General features: G+C 41.2%; 1 protein-coding gene across 1 annotated transcript in view; it reads right to left on the minus strand.

Moving 5' to 3' along the window:
- Positions 1-16,836, minus strand: part of LOC104289068 (cytosolic phospholipase A2 epsilon-like) — a 32,937-nt gene extending 16,101 nt beyond the window's left edge. The window contains exons 1-5 of the mRNA XM_009887959.1: positions 16,810-16,836; positions 10,807-10,879; positions 6,748-6,884; positions 5,900-6,031; positions 5,266-5,306 (exon numbers count right to left, since the gene is read on the minus strand). Of these exons, the coding sequence (XP_009886261.1) occupies positions 5,266-5,306; positions 5,900-6,031; positions 6,748-6,884; positions 10,807-10,879; positions 16,810-16,836 (410 nt within the window). The remainder of the gene's footprint in view (positions 1-5,265; positions 5,307-5,899; positions 6,032-6,747; positions 6,885-10,806; positions 10,880-16,809) is intronic.
- Positions 16,837-18,077: the final 1,241 nt, after the last annotated feature.

Raw genomic sequence — 18,077 nt, forward strand, 5'->3', positions numbered from 1 at the left:
TAATTGCTGTTTTGTAGTCAAGTAGTTGTAACATTACAAGGCGTATGGGGTCACTATCCTCAAATACTTCACTAAAAAAAAAAAAATAATAAAAATTAAGGAAAGCAGAGAAAGAGCATGGGGGATATTAAAAGATTCCAGTCTGTACAGCCTGGTGAGATTAAGGTGGAAAGACAGGAAAAGATGTCTTTTTATAGAGGTAAATATCCAGTAAACTGTAGTATTATTTGAGGTATTGGTATCAGCAAAGTATAAAGTTAGACTGACAACTAGAAGTTCAAGACATGACCTTCAAACAGGGTGGAAGAACCTGCATTGTTGGGCAGAACAACTTGGAAGGCTCCTGGAAAGAACTAGGACAACACAGGTATTAAGCACCAACAGCTGAGATGTCCCTCTTGGAGCATCACCTCTGTGGTCACTCTGGCAAGGAAGCCCAGGTGTTGTCACTTGTTGGTTACTCTCCACACTGCACTTCCAATCCCAAGTTTAACGGCTTCTGCTGGTCACAGCATAGACAGATGCTTTAAATGTTTTGATTTTTTTATTATTTTTTTTTTTTTAACCTGGTGATCTATACCCTTGTTTTAAGAAAAGCAAAGCCACTCACTTTTCTCTGAAGCTTTGGACATCAACTCTGGCTAGAAACACAGCTGAGCTGGGTGCAGAAGAGCTCTTACTATTCAGGTTGCCAGGCATCTTTGAATACTTTGCCTTGCTTTGGAACACTGAATAATGTCCACTTCTCAGGACTAGCTGGTAACTTCCCTAACAAGCAACCTGCTATTAGAGAGCCCTCGTTACACACACTAACACTCCTGTCCTCTCCTGCATCACAGTGTGTGATTTACTGCCTTTTCTAATGCAGACTTCAGTTTTACTGAGAACTGGGAGCACGTTGTACCCTGCAGCAGGAGAAGCCAAGATCAGAGGACCTGGGCATCCTGCCCCACTAAATACCTATTGAATAAATATCTATTATTCCTAACTCTGCAATGGACTCTGTGAGCCCACGAATCACTTCCCAACACCTGGTACACACCAAACTGCCTTCTCCTTTTTAGATCATGCCTGGCTTATAATGAAATGGGCAGTACTGTATGGGAATTTACAGTCACTTAAATTCCCATATAACAGTTCACATTTAGAGTAAGCAACCGTGCTGTGTTTCACCAGAAAATCTGGATTTTTTCGATCCCTGTGTAGAAAATTCTAATTCTTTCACATCAGATCCAACTTCCCCTTCTTTTAGCAGCTTCCACATAGTCCAGGCTGCTTTTCCAAGCTTTCTGACAGCCGAAGAGAAGCACAGGGCATAGTACTTTTTCAATAAAGAAAACTGTGTTTGCCTCCAAGATTCTTTGGTTGTCATTTTTTCTGACTTAAAACTTTTGCCTTAAGTGCTTCTTGAGGCCCTGTGACTTACTGCCACAAATACAAATACAAACAAGTACATTTGACCCCTGATGGACTGGATACTCAGCCTACTCTGAGAATTTCCTCAGCAGTGCCCAAACCAAATGGCTAACATGATCTGCTGGTCCCCGTCTACACAGGGGAAATTTCTCAAAATAACACAGCAGAACTACAGAAAGAAAAAAAAAGACTTTTATTTTCTAAAAATCATGCTTTTGCCATATTTCAATAATTAATATTTTTATACAACTTTTTGTACACCTATTTACATTCATGTGTGTTACATGGGCTTTGTTTTAAATATTATCTTTCACATTTGAAAAACAAATAAAAGGATGGGGGAGCTGAGATGAAAGGTTGTGTAACAGTGGTCCTTCATTCTTCTAAGAGTTGTTTGAGATGCACCTCCTCAACTTGGAACATCTAAAAGATAGAAGCATGCCAAAAAGGTCAGGAGACCCAGCAAACACCCTGGAGCCCTCAGACAACTCCCTGGAAATTCAAAGTACCTTTTAGTTCATCAGAAGTGTCTTTGGGGCCCCTCGGTATCAGGCATGGGCTTCAGAAGTCAGAGGGGAAGGGGATGTTGAGGGAGCGAAGCCACCTAGTCCAGCGGGACCCTGTCCCTGTAGCGACTCGTAGAGGCTCGTGCTGATGCTGGACCCTACCAGGGGAAACACAAGGGAGAAAGCCCACGTTACCGTTGATAATCACCAGAAAATAAGACAAAAAAGCACTAAAGTACTCAAGTCGGCAACCTGTGTACAACGACCTTACCTTTTCTGTCACTGCTGCTCGAGGGCAGCAGCTGTCATGCCAGCTGGGCTCGTGTTATGGGCCCACAAAACACTGGGCAGGCGTTTGCAATCCCTTGGCTCAGTTGCTGGTGAACATGCACTTGGAGGAAGGAGCATGCCTTCCTCTCTGTGTCTTTAGGATCAAACGTCTGGCTCTCAGTGCCTGTCACAGGCAGTGGCAGCAGAGAGGTGAGCATTTGCAGGTACTGCAGGAGTGGCGCAAGAGTGTGGCAGAACTAGAGAGGGTATTTGTCTTGCAGTTGTGGAAACCAAGCTACCAAAATGAAGGTTTTCTTCCATTTTAAAGAAAAGATACCGGGAATAAGTGCGTGGACCAATTTCATACAGCCCACCCATGTATTGTGAGGGGATTTTTACAATGTTCTTTGGTAAAAGTAACACAACACACATTTTTTTGCAGTGAGGCCAAGAGGCAAACAAAAATAGGAGCTACAAAGCCACTATTGTAGGTGTGACCCAGAAAACTTTCTTGGCCTGGGCTTACACTTCATGTGTGATATTATTCATCTGAAATGCTGGAAAGAAAGAAGAGGCTAATATAGTAAATCTTGCAATTGGTAAAGTCTGGAATGAAGATGGGGAAGGAGAGAAAAGCTACTTCATATAAATAGCGTCAGACAAAATGTGTTGGTTGGAATAATTATTCATTTCAGAGACAAACTGCCATATTTACCCAAGAAGAGTATATTCTCACTGTTTCCATCACAATACCAGATTTCTAGAAAATGTTCTGCATCATTAGCTGTACTTCTTGTTAGCACTATGGTTGGCTCTCCCCCTCTGAATGTTCTGTCTTACCTCTGTCAACAATTCTCCCACCCAGCAATGTCAAAACCCACGCCAAAACCTGATGAGCTTGTTTATCACAGGAGAGGTTGGTTTGGTCCATAGCTTTCTGGTGACCCATTTCAGCTACTTCCACCTTTCACACCTTTTCAGGGCTCTTTAGTTTACCACAGGTAATGTGATCCATTGCCTCCAATTTTAGTGCACAAACCCTGTCATTAATTACTCCTGATATCACACTTTTCTACTTTGAGGGGAAAAGAACCTCTCAATATCCTACCAAGATCATGATATTTAATCAATTCAGATGCGCTTACACCTTTATTCCAGACTTGACTGATGGGCAGAACAGCATTGACTGCCATGCATATGCAAGAAATGCAAATGAGGGATATTAGGGGCAATGTTCATACACCTTCTGACAAGAAGACCATTCTCCCAGAGAAGTGTCTTCCTGTTTCTCTGTCCTGCTGGAACCTCACAGGGACATTCCCTGAATTATGATGCAGCAATTTCTTCCCTTTGCATGTGGACTTCTTCAGGCCACCACTATTACATTGGTCACCCAAGCACCGCTCTATGAATGAAAAAGTGGATCAGATGTGTTCTTGCTGTAGCAACTGAGCCATGACTGTAATTCTTTTTAAAACCTCTTCCTTGGGGCTGCCAAGGGTCCCTTTTATTTGTAAAAACCCAACCATCATCTTCCAATTAGTAGAATTCCTTATCAGACAGCACCTGCAGAAGTTGCTACATTTCTGACTTTATCTATTGAACACATCTCCAGGAAAAGGTAATTGGCTGTAAGGTCCAAGAAAAGAGTCTGACACAAAGCCGGCGTGCACATGCTCCGAGACGAATTCCAGCCTCCATCCCCATATGCAAACCCATTCGTGCCCAATATCCAAGCCAGACAACCTGCCTGGACCTCCCTCATCAAGAGACAGGATTATCAAGAGTATGATTCTATGTGCCAACCCCATAAGCCATCCTCTAACTTGCAGAGGAAGGGACACCCTAGACAGGCCAGTTGGGACATCTACCGGAGCTCCCTTCCCCATTGCCATTACTGATGTCATGACACTCCTAAGCTGCAATAGGCACCATTTGTCTTGCTCTTGCTGGGCCTTCTGCCAGCTTTTGTGCACAGTAAACAACAAACAATCCACCCTGGTGAGTTTCCATGAGTTGTAATCGGAGATTCTGGGACTGCTTTGTCTCCAACGGCTTTTTGCTCGTGAACACTGGGAGATCTTTCCTTCTTCATTCATAACACTGAGCTACTGCCCTTTCTCCAGCAGGTCCCAATTTCTCCTTCTCTCAGAAATAAACACATTATTCAAAGTCTCCACTGACACATTATCCCACTAGGCCTCTTGAAGTGCCCTGAATGCCTTGAGAAGGTCCCAGCAGTACCATCCCATCTCTAAGGCTGTTTTAATTACACTTCCAGTCCAATAACATGGATCAAATTGGTAACAGAAATCCTTTCAGGTAACTTCTTCAGAGTCATAAAGCATATAATGGAGACAGACTAGAATACCCGTGATCCTGCACCAGACTCCCTCTCCAGTTACAGATGTGCATTCTTCATGGCATGAATTACCAGAAGCAAACACATCCCCTAAACAGTCAAACTCCACCAACAGCGATCAAGCCTACCAAGTGAAGCTAGTGCTGCTCCTCCAGTTTTGCTCATTCCTCAGTCCCCAGTCTCCCACATTGATCTTTGCTCCTTTCTTTGCGCAGAATATTTTGTTCCTCGCCCCGCTGGAACTGATAGTCAAGTCTACCACAGGTCTCCACATGTAGCCAGATGAACAGAATAGATCAACTTACAGGGGAGCATTTTATAATGCTGTGGATTTGAAAGGCCAGATTCCCCAAGAAGGGGGTACATAAGACATATAGGCTTGGCACTCCCGTCTTCTAAGGGCCAACACTTCCTGAATACTGTAATTGCCCTCATACTTCCTTGTGTATTGATTCAATGACAAAAAAAGAAAACAGGAGGAAGTTGGTGCCCAAGAGACAGCAGTCAAACAGGGCAAAAATTACATTTTAAGATATTTAAAATCTAAAAATACGTATTCTGAAATTCCAATTTACCAGACTTGAACAAAAACACCTAGATACTTCCTTCAGAGACTGTAAGTTTAAGAAGCATGTAACAGATGAAACAGCTTTCCAATCTATTATTTATATAAAATACAACAGTTTATATAGAATTTAGGACTCTACTCACGTGTTCTGCAATGTGAACTCCACCTCCAGCTCCTCACGTGCCTGATGAGAGCAGGGAAAAAGAAAGAAAGATATATTATTTTTCTTCACACAAGTTGCATACAGTTTGTAAAATACATATTTAGAATAGCACTCAGGAAAATTCACAGAACATAAGAAAAATTTGTAGAAGAAACTGTGGTGCCAACTGAAGATACTGAATTTTACAATACTGAAAAAGTTGCTAAAACTAGCTTTTTGAAATCTAAATGCCATATGAGCATGCAGGTGTAGGAACTGCTATTCTGCTAAAATAGCCATTTTTCAGATTTCAATTCTCAACATAAAACAATCAGCTGCTTTAATATTACTACAGCTTAAAGTAGCTGAAAATTCAGAACTCATACCAAGAGTCAACACACATGCCAGAAATATTCAGAATGAAGGCACCAGGTAATTAGTTCTAGCTGGTTCCATCCTAGACTTTTAGCATAGAGATTTGCTCCTAACAAAAACTAGCATGGAGTACTCATACAGGGATTATAAGTCTTTCTTATAATAGCAGCAAAACTTTTCCTATAATAAAACACTGTAAAAGAACATATTTAGGTAGAATGAAAAAATTTGCTTTTATTCTCACTGATTCTGTTTCTCACCTGTGGATTTAGCTGGAACTTCACTCGAACTGTACGTCCTACGGTAAGTTTATCTATGTCAAAGAGAACTGTGCAGAGTTCGTCATCCCTGGTGATCGTGTCTTCATCACAGACCTTTAACTCCAGCACATTCTGCAAAAGGAGGTTGAGAACATCATGGACTTCTTTCTATATCTAGTTGTTCCATAAGGCAGGAAAATCTCAAGACTATGTTTTCCTCCCTCACCCCTCCAGTTTTAGGGGAAGAACGGAAAAGGAGAAAGAGAAACAGAAAAGGGAAAGAGACTTTGGAGTATTAGACTTCACATTAATAACTGTTCATACACAAAGAAGCAGGCTGGTCTGCCTGAGGAAATGAAACAGGACAGGCAGGTGTTGTGGTTCATGCAGAACATTCATGAATTTCTGATAAATAACTGTATTAAATGTTTCTACATTTGTTTTATGGCCTTTGGCTCTAAGTGCATAAATTAGGCACAGGTACACAAAGAATTTTTAAAGGATTTCCCTTCCACCCTACTTAGAACTAACTGATCTTAGTATTATTTTCACGTGATCTTTATCTTGGGTTTCACTTGTATTTGGTCAAGACCAGGAATAGGATAGTAAGGCCATATTCTGCAGGGCATTTAATTGCTTCTCACTGCTTCAGTATAGTAGACGTTTAAGTAACAAATAGCTGGAATAGAACAATATCAAGGAGATGTGACAGCAGAGTTTTTTCTGAGGAATCTTCAACACCTCCAGTGCTCAGAAACTAGCTAAATGCTTACCGGTTTATTGTAGTTTTGTATAATCTACTGACTATATGCAGATAACGCATGGTAAAAACCATTTATGTTCACTACCTTGACTCGGCGGTCGATCTTATAGCAGAAAGCTTCATTCCAGACAGGGTTTTTGCTGTTCCTGATGGTTCTGGTCCGAACCTTCTCAGTTGAGGCAGTAGGCAGCCACAGTGTCACGTAGCAGTCTGAAAGGGTGACTGTATGCCAAGAAGATGAGCAGAGTGACAATGTATCCAGAGGAAGAATTAACTAATTAACTGCAGCGTGCACATTTAACCCTAGTACGACAAAGGTAACACAGTAGGGGATTTCTTCTTAAAATATACAGGGTGAGAAGTAAATAATACAATGAAACACTAACGGGGAAAACAGAAACACCCTCACACATTTGCCATGCTCATTCCCAATATAAAGTTGTATTTGAAATAACACTGTACTATACATGCAGTATGAGCACACCTATCCATGCTGCATTTAGCTTTATATTCATGACCATCCAAATAATGGGGCAGGGTAATGTTGTCAAAACATGATAATATCTACTGGTATATGGCTTCTGCCATGCACGTTCACATCAGCTCTAGGATGGCTCCTTATGTCTCTCAGGCAACACACCTCACATTCTTCTATCTGGGCTGCAGAGAGACTTCTTTTCTAGCATTTCCTCCCCAGGTTTGGTACCTCAACTAGTTGAAAGCCTTTATCAAAGTGCTGGCTTAAATGAAGAACAACAGGGGTTTTTTTGCCAAAAAGTAAAGCTGAGAAGTTTGATTTCCTTGTCACAAATCAGAACTTGCCAATTTCATATTCGTATTCATTTGACTACATTTTCAGAAGTTCATTCTTTCTCAGCAAGTCTTATGGAAAACAAAATCAGTCTCAGCACCAGGGTTAAGTTACAATACTTCCTATTCCTTCCTACCACTCTATCTGCAGACTAGAAAAGTCTTGCCATCACTCATTTCTGGGGAAGGAAACCATAAGGGCCAACCAAAGACATCAGCTCCTTCCATAATCTGACCCACCATGTTTGGAGGGAGAACTGCCAGGGAGTGAGACTTGCAGAAGCTTGACACAGGCACCCATGGCCTTTCTCTCATACCTATAATGCAATACATATTCTCTCTATTTCACATTAGCAACGCTCAACCAGTCACCTGGTTCTTACGGCAACCTTGTGAGTCAGAAAAGGTCAAATGATTCAACCCATAGTCAATCCCTGCATCACGCTCAAAACTTGTAACAGTGTTATTACATCATATTAAGTACAATTTTCTTCATGTATTTCCTCTTTATCTTTCAGTAACAATTACAGATTTTTCTACCAACTGTATTTCTCCCAAGTTGTGCTTTTATCATGTAGTTAACCATGCTATCACTATCAACAAAACCTTGATAATGACTATGGGAAGGAAAACGTTTCCAGAAAGTTCCCTTAGCCAAACCTGATCAGAAGAGCATGACCGATCAGGCATTTGACAGAGGCACAAGTGGAAAATGTCAATGGTTAATGGTAAGTAATGCTACAGCTTCCATTTTCAAAGAACTTGACACACACTGATGAATTACTTCACGGTGGCAATGTAAGGATTAAGCAAGTAAGTACATTGAGAAAACTTGAATGGCTTGCCCAAGATCCCATAGTGCAGTCAGTGTCAGGGTCCAAAAGAGAGTCTAGATTTACAGGCCTATACCCAAATCTATTAAAATTGTCCTGGTCTGGAACAACATAGGGAGAAAGACTTTTAAAGTTTATATATTTTTCACTGGTAAATAGGAATGTGAGAATCAAAGACCACAAAGAAAGATTCACTTCAATAAATTAAGCACAAACACTTCACTGAGAAGAGAATATGAAAAAATACTCTTGAAATGGGAAACACCAAGGTCTAATCAGAAAAAGAGGAAAACTAAACTGGAGGAAATAAATGTTAACTCAGAATTGTAACAAGAAGCATACTGTTACCATTACAAACAGGTCAAAAATTGATACTTTCCCATAGCTGAAAATACCAAGGTTTCGTGGAAAACTAACTGAAATATTTGGATTCTCAAATGCCTTTTTACTGCCTCAGAAAAGGTAAAGTCTGCTTGACACGTCCTTTCAACTACAGACAAAAAAAATGACTATTTTTTTCACAATAATTCGTTTCCTCAGAAAATAAATTTTCTGCCACAAAAATACTCTTGCTGAAAAGTTTTCAACTCTCTCTGCCAAACACATTTTAAACAAAGCTTTTGGAAGTCCAGGTTCTGAATTCGGGTCATCTCAAGGGGGTAAAGATACCATATTCATCTGTTCTTGAGCCCGGAACATGACGTGGCAGACATGCCAACAGTCTTCATGAGGAAAGACTGTACGATTCACTGCGGTCAGGAGCGCCTGTGAGCAATTAATTCCTGAGAAAGACAGCCACAATGAATTGCAGCATAAGCAGGCAACAAATGCACACACAATTGTGCATGCAGGTTTTGCAGATGTAATTGCAGTGACTGCCTGGCCAGCTCACGTATTTGGTTGATGCATATCACCACTTAGGCATTTGAACATCTGGGTTTTTTTAAGTAAAAAGTCAGTGCATAAAACTATGAGCTCACAAAGTGTGTGTTTCTGCACATTAAAATAGGTGTTTAAACTCTAAGAAACCCAGAACTTTACATCTTACAGGGTGCTCTCACTTTGTCTAATGACCCATATCCCTTTTTCAAAATGGCACAGTAAATATCACAAAGTAGTTTGATCATCTGACATTTGTAGAGTAAAAAATACTAAGACATAAAGAGTAAACAAAGCACTCAGTAAATCATAGTATATTTTTTTAAAGCTGAAAAACAAAAGGAGAAAGATAAATAAGTACAGAAGTATTGCATTGTGGAAGATGCAGGAGTAACCCGGAATACCACAAGTGAGTGCAGCAGAGATTTGTTCCCTGATAGTAAACATTCACTCAAAAGTACTGTTGTTAAGCTCAACTTCCACACGTGTTCCAACCACGTTCTTCCTGCCAGGAACCACCAAATCCAACCTCAGATAAGAAGATTCAAATTTCCCCATGAAAGTGACTCAGTGGTATAACTTTATTTTGAAAGGCACCTGAACAAGCCCCAGTACACCCAGGACAGTGAGCTATTGAGGAACAGAAGCTGTGAGGAAGCTCCTCAATTAATTGAGAATTTTAAAATTCAGAATTAAAGCAGTCCCTCCCCTGGGTGAGTCAGTGTTACATCTAGACAGTGAAAAAACTGTTCTTTCCACCTATTGCAAGTCTCATTCTTCCACTGAGATTTTTGTTTAATATTTGCTGCCACATTGGTTCAACAAGCTGATGCCCACTACTCTGCAAAGGAAGAGAAGGTGAATCATTACAGGGCTTCCACAGTCGGATACTACCAGACTCTGTAGACTTCCCCACTGCAGAGATTTCTCCTATCTTGGTCTCTTCTCACCATTAAGTCTTGTTCTGTGATCTGGCTATGACATTTTTGTCTTGTAATCTCTGCTCTAGATACACTTTTCTCACTTCCCTTCAATATCCCTCACGTAAACTCCTTTAAAACACTTGTAGTAGTGCTCTGTTTAATTTTTTCCTGACTTCTAAATTGCTCTGTTCTCTAGGTTAAATAAATTCCCAGATACACTGGATTTTATCATCTATTCTTGCATATATATAAATCCTGCAGAAGTAATACAATGGTTTTTAGTTGTAGTTCTATTATTTTCATAAGCTTTCCTACTTTCACTGATTTTACATTTGCATCACCAGTCCTCTTTCTTCTGTCCAAAAATTTTATACGGAATACTCAGGTTTCTTATTTAAAAGTACAAGAATTTTCATCATTTAAAGAGCAGCAGCTAAGTCTGATGCCATAGGGTAGGAAATACGTCTCATTTAGTGAGGTATGAAAACAAGAGATCAAATGCATCACCTTACTTGAGTTAGCCTTTTTACACTGAAGAGCATAAAGCAAAACGTCAGTATCAAAGTAAAAATAATTCTTGCAAACTGGCAGCAACATATCTTTTTATTCCTACACAGTTTAAGAACAGTAACATTGACCAAATACCTTCTTTACTTTAAAGAATTATAAGAAACATCCAAAAATAGTAGAAGTACTCACGCACGTCTGCCTTCCGGACATTCCTCACTCTTAGTATTTTTACAGTGAGCAAGTTGAAAGGCGATACTGGTGTCTGCACAACAATTCAAAAAAAAAAAAGAAAAAAGACAAAAGACATTGAGATTAATGTTATAGGCTATAGTCACAGACTACTGTAACCCTGAAGTTCTAAAGATGTAGTTAAAATGAGGTTTTTAAGGTTGAGCCAATATCATTTATCAAAGCAACAGGAGCAGTTGGAAAAACTATACAAATTTTTGGCACAGAATCCTTTTCAGGTCTGAAATAATAGAAGCCACAGATTTCAAAACCATATATGAGTTGAGAACAGGTGCTGAGAGTTTGATTTGATAAAGATCACATCTTTCTAACACTGGTCCGTTACTATCACAATAAACACCCCTACAGCGCACACATGTGTATCCTCACCTCTTACACACCACTGCCTGCAATAGAACAGACTGTCTCTGGGACACCAAACACGGTCACAGTAGCTGTGCAAGTAGAGCTAAGCAATCGCCATGCACCAGCGAAAGCTCCTGCACCAGCACAAGCTCCCACACACAGCCTGAAAGGCCAGAAATGCATCTGACAGTGACGAAATACTTCTCATGAAGATGCTGACCCATCTCTGATCTTCAGCCCTGATCCCCAGCAGAAAGCTACAAAACTCTGTCCGGAGATGATCTTGGGAATTAGCTCAGAACTCCACTAGATAACAGACACCTTGGGCTGAGACATGTTAATTCTCTAGTACCTCATAACTACTATGTCTCATACTTCCATGTCTTCGTATTCCTCAGGCTACAAATTAACGCTTTCCCCATTTCACCTTGGAGATAACTACTTAACATCTTTCTCTCTTCTCCTGCACTAACATCTCCTCTGTTTCATAGGTACCTTCTTTCATTTTAAAACTAGTGTACGTATAGATACAATTTCTCTCAACACTTGCTTCAAATTGGTATTTAGCTTTGAGTCTACTGATTCTGTTTGAGAACAAACAGGTGTTTTGTGCCCAGAAAATTGTCTAATCTTTCTATCTATACCAATTTGTAAGAACAGATATGAACTCTACCCATAAACCCTCTCACTCCTGCATTCATAGACTTATTACACCCTAGTAAAGTTAATAGTGTCCTAACACAAACACATGGGTTTTATTACTTTGCATCTGAAGTGCCTCTATTAATCATAAACAGCAAAAGTAAAAACGATGTATTGATGTTAACTAATAAAATGCACCCTGCTACTATTTCCTTCATACAAGCTATACATTTTGCTGGACCATTTGTCTTTCCAGCTGTAGCACCAGGCTTATCCTGAGGTGTTTCACAATGCTTTGACAAAGCATTAAGCAACGGGGACCATGACGTGACACTGGACACTAACACAATGTAATGAAGTAGGTCCTTGTCCTCACCAACAAAAACCTCAGCACCTCTGAAAATGCAGCAGAGATGAAAAACAGCCACCAAGAAACTGCCTGGGTAATCCCCAGCATATCCTCTTGCTGTTCCCTTTGGGTCAGCAAGGGGCCTGCAGATGCAGAGTTGAAGGCGAGAGAGACAGCAGTAGGAGCATTGGAGCAAGCACTGATATGGGCACATTTGTTCCACATTATCTTAACCTGTCAAGACTCTAGCACAGGGCACAGTTTTATGGTGCAGTTTGCAAGCACTTGAATGGTCAGCTGTGGGACATTTCAGCTGTCTCAGGTATCACACTTCTACCTGCTCCATTACCCCAAACATGGCCACAAAGGAGAACTTGGACAGACACACCTTGAAAGAAAAAAACCTAGCTCTTTCAGGGGAAAATAAAAAAAAAAAAAAGAAAGAAAGAAAAAAAAAGAAAAGATTACAGTCTCCAATCAAAAGCAACCAAAAGACATCATGCCCAGACCAGGCAGTTGAACTGCCAGAAGTGCTTCTCAATATACATTAAACAGAACTGGGTAAAAACCAAAAGCACTCCTAGGCACAGGGACCAACAGCCAAGGCTTGTCTATCCCTGCCAAATCTACTGACGTGTTTGCTACATTTATGCTTGGTCCCTGCTTTCCCATCCAATAAATCCTAAATGTTTTTGTCCTCAGCAGTGCCATTTCAGCAGAAGAGGTGGAGCATATCTTTACCCAGGAAGGATGGGGCTTGTAGCCCTTGAATACAGAAGAACAGACTTGAGCAGACATTCCCCATCCCAGGGAAGCACTATAACCACTAGGCTGGAGACCATTTTAAAGGAATAACTTTTGCCATTTCTTTGAAAACAAGCATCTGGACCTCTACTTTGTGCATCTCAAGTGAATACTGGTGCCTCCCTGCAGCCCAAAGTGGCACACAGAGATAGGATCTAAGAAGGGTGTTTATGTGCTCAGCTGTCCCTGTTCGCTAGATGTACCTATTTATGCAGTTCCCTTCTCAGCTGTTACAACTCTCATTCTGGGGTTTCTAACTTTTCAAACATACCAAATCAATCCTCAGTGCTTCACTCTGGGTTGTAGAGTCTGTTCCCAAATTGGAGACCTGGAAGTCAGACCTTAGAGGCTCCTTAACTTTTAGGTACCTGAATGCTTTGTCAAGTCTAGCTGTCAGCAACTTACTCAAAGTCACAGAGAAAAACTATTGAAAGGCATATCTTAAACTGGTTAATCTGCTAGTAATAGGCAATGACTTCTACATCTTTCCCTTTAACGTGACGATGACCATATCACAGGCTGGGTAAGTTCTGAGGCCAGAAGCCTCCCAGGTCAGTTATTACGCACACTTCGACTTTCAGCTTCTGTATTTATTTTGTCTGAGACATAATTGTTACCTCATAAACCGGAAACACAAGCCAGGCATTTTAATAATCACTGCTGAAACTACTTAAATATATGAGATTGCAAACGCAGGACTTGGTCACACTATCCTACGTCAGATAAAAGTTCAATTAAGTCCTGTGGCACGCTTGTGCAATCCTTACATATCTAGTCCCAGGGAAGTCAATAGGAGTGTTCACATACAGGAGTGCTCATCCATATGAATAAGAGTTACATAAATGGGCTCTAAAACTGCTCTATTCCAGTAAAATTCCAAGCTTAAAAGTCTTAAAGGGTTTTTTTCTTGAGGAGACTATAGTGAAACACATACAACATTCCCAAGTTACATCAAGAGAAAAGGCAGTTATCAAAGTAAAACAGCGTGTCAGATCTATTTGGAGCAGAGCACTCTTCCCTTAGCTTTCTCTTCAAAAAGGAAGAGAAATCTCACTACTACTTGAAAAACTGTGAGGACCAACAAAGAAAACTCTCAGCCCTGTCAGAAAGAGTGGCAGGACTTCAAAACACATATCATTGTCTTGCTTCTGACCTGGGTCAGGTATGTGGCACCTTTAAACTTCAAAGAGTTTTGGAGCCTCAAGGGCAGGCAGGATTTTATTATGCTGCTATGTCTACCACCTCAGGCAAGGTCAAATGCATAAGAAACACTTTTTCTTTGTACTACGTGTTTTATATTTATTTCACCCATTATAAAATGTCCCATAGCTAGGTCTTATTAAGTCAGTAGAAGTCACTGGGGTTGTTCCAGAATAAAAATTAATGTAGCAGTAGTGACTCAAGACCTGTTTCTTTCCAAGAGCTCTGTAAAACTTGTGCAGCTTCAGACTGCCATTTTCATGAAATTTTACTTCTCTTCCTGTTTGCAGCTCCACAGCTGGACTTGCACGTTAGAATAAATCCAAAACTTAGAAGAGAAACCAAGTCAAGCATTTCCACAATTCAACATGACTTTTTCTCAAGACCAAGCCAGCCTGTATTATTTTGATATGATCCAGTAATCCGAGTAATTTAACATGTATTACTTTTCTGCCTGTCAGCTTAAGGACACTACCAACATTTTCTCACCAAATATTTTACATATTCCCTTTAATTTAAAAGGCCATTCAAGTTTAAATCACACACAACATAGGTTGCCCTGAAACTGACTCTGATAATGAAAGCTGATTTCCTTAACTGAGCTACTGAGTAACAAAACCCACTCAGATATACTATGCTTACATATTTGTCATCTTAAATACCAACTTTCATGGAGAAAAAAAAAAAAAGCTCAGCTCGGATCCTTCCTGATTTTTGCCTCTGTGAGCCTTGAAGAGTCAGGACAGAAAGAAGGGGCTCTGGGGCCTACTCTAATTTGTATGTACTATATTCAGTCCAGATCTGCCACCCTAAATACCTTAAAGACAAGAGGCATGATCTAAAGCCACTGAACTGTACAGGCCTCACACCTAGAGAGCTACTAACAATGTAAAAAACACTAAGGATAAAAAAAAGACAGCTTGATCTTCCAAACACGGGCTAAGTATACAGAACTAAAAGTAACAATTTTTATGATACGAGCATACTTCTTTAGGGCTGCAAGACTACACACAGAGGCCTAAACATCATTTTAAAAGCTATTTTTTGAAGAAACTCTGCAAAGTCTTTGCTTTACCACAGCATTTCACTTTGAACAGAGAAGGTAAGTGGCTCTCGGGCACAACCAGGCATCAGATACAATCAATAGCAGGAAACCTTCATGAGGCAGACCAAATTTACCACCACCTGGGAGTATCTCTGTATCACTGCAATCCCCCACGTGGAACCAAAGCCTAAAACAAACCAGGTTGGGAAACTCCCACGTCGCTGAAGCAGGGGCAAGAGCCTATCTTTCCAACTACAGATCCCCGGAGAGTTGCAACAGATATTGGCAGCCCCAAACCCATTCAAGTGTCTGAAGACAGCCCCATCCTGTTGCCACTGCCATTGTTCCCATTCGCTGGCTCATAGCAGCTTATCTGATGTATTTTCCTTTATGCTAATACTTGTTAACATGAACATCTGCTAATTGCCCCGGGAGTTTTCATTTGCCTGTGCAAAGAATTCACCCCCAGTTCAGCCTTTACAAAACAACCTTTCACGTTCAGAGGAGTTTGGGCACTGCTCCCACTCCTACCAGGCTGATGAGACTGAGCTTGTCGGGAGGCTGAACACAACACATTTACTCCACAGTTTTAACTGTTCTGATGTTGTATTTTTAAACACCATGTTACACAGAGAATTGCAAGCTGTACAACAGGTCATTACAGCGCAAATAAAGCCTACCATAAACACTAGAGCACCAAGAACAACTAAAAAAACGGTTTAAATGGAGTTGTCTTGTGAAGGAATAACGTATAAGGGTGTTTCGCTCAAAGAAATCAAAACACAAAAAAGCGAGGAATTAAAAAATTAATACAGGTGAAGTACAAACCAGCCCTCATACAGCGCAAAACCTACTCCTGTCATCATAAGCATCAGCCACCAACAGAGGCCAAAGAGTTTACTGAAAGCCAAGGCGATATTTCATCTACAGAGTTGAAGTCACATCTGAGCTTTCCAGTGTTCAGTAAATATTGCAGTACAGTTTTCCCCCAAGCCATTGAATTCCTAACATTTTTTCTGGTGATCTACATTCAGCACTGGACAGCATTTAATGAAGGGCCAGCTAATTACTACCTACCGTTCTCGCTGCTGGTGCTGAGGTGCTCGTAAAAGTCTAGGAAAAACAACACAAGGCAAAGTTAAGAAAACTAAGCTACACGTTAAACTCTTACTTTAGGCTGACATTTAAAAACATCTCATATTCAAAGCCATGAAGCTATGCTCATTAACGACACTCATTAGGTGCTTTACCGACCACCAAACCCATCACAACTCTGTGCCAGCTTACTTCCTTGCCATGAAGGTTTTTTTAAGGAAGCAAAACAAGTAACGTTTTTAGCCCTAAAACATAGCGTGAAGATGCAGACACGCCACGAGGTTCTGTAAGAGGCTAGACTAGGAAAACCATTCTTGCAACCATAAGATCTGAGGAAAGGCAAACTTGCTTTCCGTGGATTGCCAGTACACCTCACACAACTTGTTCTCATCTGCAATCAGCTTAACTGGAATATCAGACAATTTTACCCACTTTATGTTTGCTATCGGCTTCTTTTGCTTACCTCATTCGAACTTAAATTTGATCCCATTGCAGCCTCAGTTGCATATAAGTCCAATGTTAAAAGATACTGAGTCGTAGAGCTGGCAGGAACTCCTCATGCAGATTAGGGGTGGAGGAATAGGGATTTTATGACGAGGCTCTCCCGCCCCACCCCTTTATTATTTCCATTAGGCAATCCCCTCCCTGCTTCCGGCAGCCTATTAGAGCACCTCAACTGAGTCAGCAGAACAAAGAGCTATTTCTCTTTTACCTGCTGTGATGTCTGGGGGGACACTGAAGCCCCTTTCTGCCCAGGGATTGCTTTCTTGAAAATACTACTGCCAATAAAAAGGTTTGCATTTATGGAACAGCTCTAACCCCAAGCAAAGTGCTTGTGACTAATTAAATCACAGCTCTCAGTATCTCTACACTGCCACCATCATACTGAAGGGTAGTGGAGAGAGCACAAACATAGGAAGTTCCATCTTAACATGAGGAGGAACTTCTTCACTTGGAGGTGGCAGAGCACTGGCACAGGCTGCCCAGAGAGGCGGTGGAGTCTCCGACTCTGGAGACACTCAAAACCCACCTGGATGCTGTTCTGTGCAACCTGCTGTAGGTGACCCTGCTCTGGCAGGGGGGTTGGACTAGGTGATCTCCAGAGGTCCCTTCCAACCCTGACCATTCTGTGATCTTAACAGCTTCTTTCCAAACCATGAACTCAAAGACCTGTAGCAGTCCTCCCGTAGCAGCTCGCGGTTCATCAAGGTAAGCAACCCCATTGCAGTGCTACAACTAAGTGATTGCAGGACCCATGCTCCCCTGAAGCTGCTTTGGGCATCTCTGGGCTGCACTGTCACCTTGCCACGTGCTCAATATTCTTTGCCTGGATATTTAGCATATATCCAGAAAAAAAAGTGAATCCATGTCCAGAAAAATGGCAGTTTGATTTTAAAAGGAATGAGAGGGAAGGGAGGAGCTACAAGCAGTAGGTGAAACTTCGGGGTGGAAGGGTGAGGCAGGAGAGAGGGTTGTGCTCTCCTGTGTGGGCCCAGGGACCACAGCAGTTTACCCGTCCTCAGAGCTTCCTCCAGAGGGATGTTGTGTGTGCTCGCTCTCACAGTGGGCCCAGCAGGTGTCCTGCGGGAAACATTGGGGCACAAAACCCTCCCCAATTCCTCTTCACTCCGGTGTGCAGTGACTCACTGCCTGTAAGAGCAGCACACTACAGTAGCCTTAAATTAGCATGTATGTACAGGCTGGTAGATTTTGGAGCCTGCAAAACCAGAC

This window comes from Charadrius vociferus, unplaced genomic scaffold, assembly GCF_000708025.1.
Source record: "Charadrius vociferus isolate BGI_N301 unplaced genomic scaffold, ASM70802v2 scaffold337, whole genome shotgun sequence".
Classification (NCBI taxonomy): domain Eukaryota; kingdom Metazoa; phylum Chordata; class Aves; order Charadriiformes; family Charadriidae; genus Charadrius; species Charadrius vociferus.